Source organism: Papaver somniferum, chromosome 2, assembly GCF_003573695.1.
Source record: "Papaver somniferum cultivar HN1 chromosome 2, ASM357369v1, whole genome shotgun sequence".
NCBI classification, from domain to species: domain Eukaryota; kingdom Viridiplantae; phylum Streptophyta; class Magnoliopsida; order Ranunculales; family Papaveraceae; genus Papaver; species Papaver somniferum.
In genome coordinates this window covers 13637661-13642959 of record NC_039359.1, presented here as the reverse complement: position 1 = coordinate 13642959, position 5299 = coordinate 13637661, and the positions used below count along the sequence as shown (strand labels likewise).

General features: G+C 34.1%; 1 protein-coding gene across 3 annotated transcripts; it reads right to left on the bottom strand.

The window, feature by feature from the left end:
• Positions 1-460: 460 nt before the first annotated feature.
• LOC113346948 (glucose-6-phosphate isomerase, cytosolic 2B-like) lies at positions 461-3766 on the bottom strand. Of its 3 annotated transcripts, none has more exons than XM_026590507.1 (8): positions 3491-3766; positions 3181-3280; positions 2945-3031; positions 2091-2175; positions 1714-1974; positions 1208-1261; positions 988-1116; positions 461-862 (listed from the first exon to the last, which is right to left on the bottom strand). In XM_026590507.1, the coding sequence occupies exons 5-8, from the start codon at positions 1795-1797 to the stop codon at positions 728-730; spliced, it is 402 nt and encodes a 133-aa protein (XP_026446292.1). In that variant the 5' UTR covers positions 1798-1974; positions 2091-2175; positions 2945-3031; positions 3181-3280; positions 3491-3766; the 3' UTR covers positions 461-727. The 3 variants fall into 3 exon arrangements, 2 of the variants coding, with proteins under 2 accessions (XP_026446292.1, XP_026446293.1); XM_026590508.1 differs by having other exon boundaries at positions 2091-2142; XR_003358680.1 differs by lacking the exons at positions 461-862; positions 988-1116 and having other exon boundaries at positions 1207-1261; positions 1365-1974.
• Positions 3767-5299: the final 1533 nt, after the last annotated feature.

Genomic DNA, 5299 nt, shown 5'->3' with positions numbered 1-5299 from the left:
GCTCATATCTGCAACCTGCAAAACCCATGTACACCATGATAGTAGCAATTGTCAAAAAGAATTGTGATAGTAATACAGGGAAACAAATAACAGTTTTCATTGACACTTGAACTAAAAAAGGTTAGCTAAAAAAATTAGTGGTAAAGAAATTTTTTTCCCACTTTCTAAGTGATTTCAGAACTCGAGAACCACTGTTTTTCTTCCATATATCTAAATTTAATAGATATGAAGAAGGTTAACTAAAACGAAAGCTATACGGTATAACTCTCTGCATTTCGAGAAACCATACGAAGATTTCTAGTAATCTCGTCCAGCCATGACATATATTGGCTGAGACAAAATATAACGGAGTTGGTACCATTGGGTTGTGGGTGTACCAAGAGCTGTGGTGAGCCATCATTTTACAATACTGCACATTCACTTTAGTTATTAGCATCAGCCTCATTATTGGACCTTATTCTCGAGAAGAATATGACAAAAGTACAACATATCAATGTATTACAACTCACTTAGGTAACAATTGAAAGTAACATAAAGAATAAAAAGCTATGTTAAACATACAGATAAAAGAAAATATTACATAACTTCAAACTACTTACAATTTAAGATGTTAAAAATTACAAAAAAACTAAGAATTGGATAACCCTAAAGCTCAATTGGTGACAAACATGTCCAGCGCGTTCAAAGAAGGAAGTAGAAGGCTGAGTGACCCATTATAAAAATCTAATTACAGTTCTTTGTAAGATAAGCCTTTTGATAAGACATTTACTCTTAAGGGAACTGTTGTTAGGGTAGCACCTTTCAGGTACACAGGTTGTTGACTCTTAACAACACCAATAAAATCACAAGGAATCACGCGGCCCTGAAAGTTTCAGGAAAACTTGATATATGATATAACTCTAGAATGGCTTTGGGAATAAACTCAAGCAAGCATGAGAATTCAGAAGTAACATTTAAAAAATTGTGGATACAAACATCCAATTTTACCTGGTGAATTAGCTGGTAAAATCTGTGTTGGTCATTCGAATCTGACTCACCAAAATCAATTTCGCCTTCCTCGAAAGGAAGAGGAACACCATCAATTGATACACCCTTCCCTTTGGTCTCCATGCTAACCTGCAAGGGCAGTCACACCATCACATTAAGTAACTGAAGAACAACCCTACCCAGATTAATGTTAATAGCCCATAACACTGTCAACACATGCCTGTTGGATATGAGGAGCGAACTTCTCCAGTGCTTGACAGTATGGCAAGATAGCCTGGAGGAACGCATAGAAATTATGAGTATTAAACAAATAAGAACAATGCTTAATAAATAAAAATAACCATTAATGATCACAAGAAAAGTATAAAGTTGAGTACTTGAGCCATAAAATCCCATCTGCAACATGAAATTCTACAGTTGTTCATCGGATGTTTGCAAGAACAGGAAACTAAAAGTGAACATGACTAAGAATTGGTCAGCAATATAATGAAAGTGGTTTGGTAATGCATTTATCTCCCTTATCCTTTTTTTCCTACTGATAAGCTACCTAAATAGATGAAGTACACAAACTACTAAGATTTGATACATTCAAAAACTACAAATGAATAGTCGTAAGGCATCCAATAATACAAATCAAGAAAAACTAAAACAATTTCAATGATTCAGTTTAGTAACTCCTGAAATAAAACAGTCCGTCTAGTCCAGTTCAAAGTTTATATGGTAGACCATTATTGCAGATCTTCGGATGAGGAAGTACCAATCTCCAGGATTTACAGAAAGGTCAATACTAACTACTTTCGTGACTCTCATTTCCTACGCCAGCTGCACCTAACCAATCAAAAGAAACAGAACACAAAAACACCCTTATATACCTTAAATTAAATCGAATCACTAATGCAATTAGAAATTTTGATTACAAATAAACTTAACAGAAAACAGCCTTACGGACTTCAACTTCCCTCACACACAGTTCCCACTATTGCTGCCCTGGTTACACGACGATCAACGAAACCAAATGAATTATCGGATAGGGAACTAATCAATAAATAAGATTCCAAAACTCCAATTCCCAAATATGAATTGACCGTCAAATGTAGACATACCTCATCAGCAATCATAGAAATGAGTGCTTAGAAGCAGTTCCTCTATCGCCATCTAAAGATTGAATGGATTATATATATATTTCAGCTGATATTAAAATAGGATAATAACACTTGTTAGAGCATATGCCATCTAAATGAAAGCAGTTTAATTTTTCAATGTAAAAGACTGACAATTGAGTAAGCTTGGAACGCAACAAGATAGCAGGAAATATGCAAGCGAGCACAAAACTAAAAGATGCATATATACATACACATCAGTCTACAATAAACTCTCCCTCTCTAGCATGCAATTCAGTTCATCGTGTTCAAGTCCGAGAATAACACTTACAAAGAAATCAAATTCAATTGACAATATTCTTTATTCAAGGTTATAATACTGTAATTACTTCAGTTAAAGACACTGATTCTATCCTTTGGGTTATAAGTGCACTTCAGTTAATGACACTGATTTTTCAAAATTATAGCTGATGAGTACTCTCATACTAAAATCCAAATCTTAAACTGTTCAGAAGTCTATCCATTTCCTTATAGTTTCCTTTCCTTTCGTAATTTCGTCCTGTACAACCTCAAGCTGATTGCGTTTATGCAATTGATACACTGTTACTCTAATGACAAATCCAAAAAATTGGCTAAAGTGAAGTTTCTGGGCTACTTCAATATCTTACTTCAAATTCCTAAATTGTCAATCAAAATACAAAATTGTCAATCAAAGTAACCTCCTGTTACTTTTGAATTGCCTAAAAACTACCGACCCAAGATAAATATACCATTTGATAATAGCATTCCAAAACCCAATTGACATACTGAAAGAAATAATCAATGGAAGTTAATCCAAGACAGAGTGTGATAATTACTTTGAGCTAAGGTTTCTCTGTCAAAGAAACTCTATAAACTACTCCAAAAGCACCTTCACCCAACTTCTTTCACAACATAAAGTCATCCTGTACAATTAAAACACACATAACACAGAAATTACAAACTTCATAGCAATCACTGAATTTAACAACTTTATAGGATCAAATCAAAATAATGTAAAAGATGAAAAGCAATGAATGAATTTAGCAACTTTATCAATAGCTTCAACACTAACCCCAGAGGAATAGCATAAACATCAACCACACGAACTATATATTCATCTGCAAACTTCCCAAACATCAATCCCATGACTTCTATAGGAACCCCAGCTCTTCCTGTAACAAAATCAATTTTGGATGTCAAGAAAACCTAATTTACAAACAAAAAACACAACAATAATGAACTACACCGAAAACCCATTACAACTCTACAAATCCATAACTTATGAGATGATATAACCCTGAATTCAGAAAATAAATGATGATTTGAGTTTTGTTAGTCTAAACCCTTATATAAAAAGATCTCTAAATGAATAAAAAAAAAACCTTAATAAATTGGTGTTGGTCGGCGATTTGGGATTTGAGATCTATGAAATCAACAAATCATTCGACCTTAATAATATTACTGATTTAAGCCTTTACAAGTTCATCTGAAATCAGAGTAGTTGAACCCTAAAAATATTGAAGAGAACGAGAGAGAAACAGAATCAGAGAAGAAAGATAAAAGTAGAGACAAGGATCTGAAAATCATTATGATCATCATCATCACTGTGTGTGTAAAACGATCGATGAGAAGAATAAGTTCAACCCTAAGAGAAGTGAACGAGAGGGAGAAGATAATGAAAAATAAAAACAAAAAATGAACTTATCAATTTTTAGTCTAAACCTGAGTCAGTTTTGAAGCTGACTAAGAATCTGAATGGACTGAAACCGAGTCATATGAAAGTGTAGGCAACCACACTCATGAGTCACATGCGTACAACTCCAATATGTTGCGAATTGCAACTATATCAAACAGTTGCGAGTTTTGAAACGGGGACAAACTATTGCAATTTTTTTGCAACTGAAATTCGCAACTAAAATTTCGCAACAGGGCATAAGCTGTTGCGAAATATAGTTACTCATCCTGGAATTTGGTGTATTTAAAGTACCCTAATTAGGCGAAATCTTTTACGGTCGCTCGTTTAAAGACTACTGTGGGATAAAGAAGCTCTACGAGCACCGTTGGTGGGAAACTAGATATTTGCATTGTTATTTTTGTTTTCGATTATTGATTTGATTGACTAATGGTTGTTGAAACTTTAATTGCATCTAGTTTGATTATTCTTGAGAGTCTTCTCTTCTGACATAAGGGTCATCCAAACTAGATCAAAGTATTAACGAGATCTTCACAACTATTTTTATATCTAAAGACAACTTGTGTTCATCTATTGTTAACAAACTCCATTCGGTGTGTGATCGATCATAAGTGGATTCAAGTTTGTGGTGTGCTGGTACAAAATAAAGCAATTGAAGATATGAAGAACAAGAAGATTTTTCTTATTGGTTCTCGTATCTCGTGATTTGTGCACACATATTGATCGGCTAGGATCCAACCAGACCTTGTTTATCTTTGATATATTTGTGATTATTTAGTTGAATAGATCGACATCTCTTTATAGTTCTCTTTCGAGATCTATTTAGATTGATTGTGAATCTGAATCTAATTACCCCGTTAATAATGATCTTGATTGATCTAAACCCAATAAAGGAGTTTACTAGTTTAAATGGAAAACCCTTTGTCACAACTCAACAAATCTTTTTCTAAAAGATTATTGGATTAGTTACCAGACAAATGTGTTCCTATACTGTTTGGAAGACGATCAAAAGGAGTTGAGTGCTTAAGACTTTACTTTGGTAAAGCAACTCAAATAATGATTTTTGTCTTGGGATTCACGTGCATGACCAGATGATCGTAGACGCGGGGATACTGAGGGAACTAAGTATCTATGGTTAGATTACTTGGTATCAGCTATACGAAGTTGGATTTGTACTTTATATAGCGGCTTAATTATGAGAGTATTCAAAACTGGACTAGGTCCCGAGTTTTTCTGCATTTGCGCTTTCCTCGTTAACAAAATCTTGATGTGTCATTAACTTTACTCCCGTATTACAATTGTTTTAATATAATAAAGTAAATAACACTCTGTTTATGGGTAAAAACTGTTTCTGATGGTTTTGGTAAATTTGGGTGTGTGGATGAGAAACGAATCTAAACCTTAAACAAATGCACTGCACAGGAGTACTTTAGATTAGAGAGATCCATTTGTACAATCCTGGACAAAACCAAGAAATGGCCGTTCCAGTCTTTCTTCG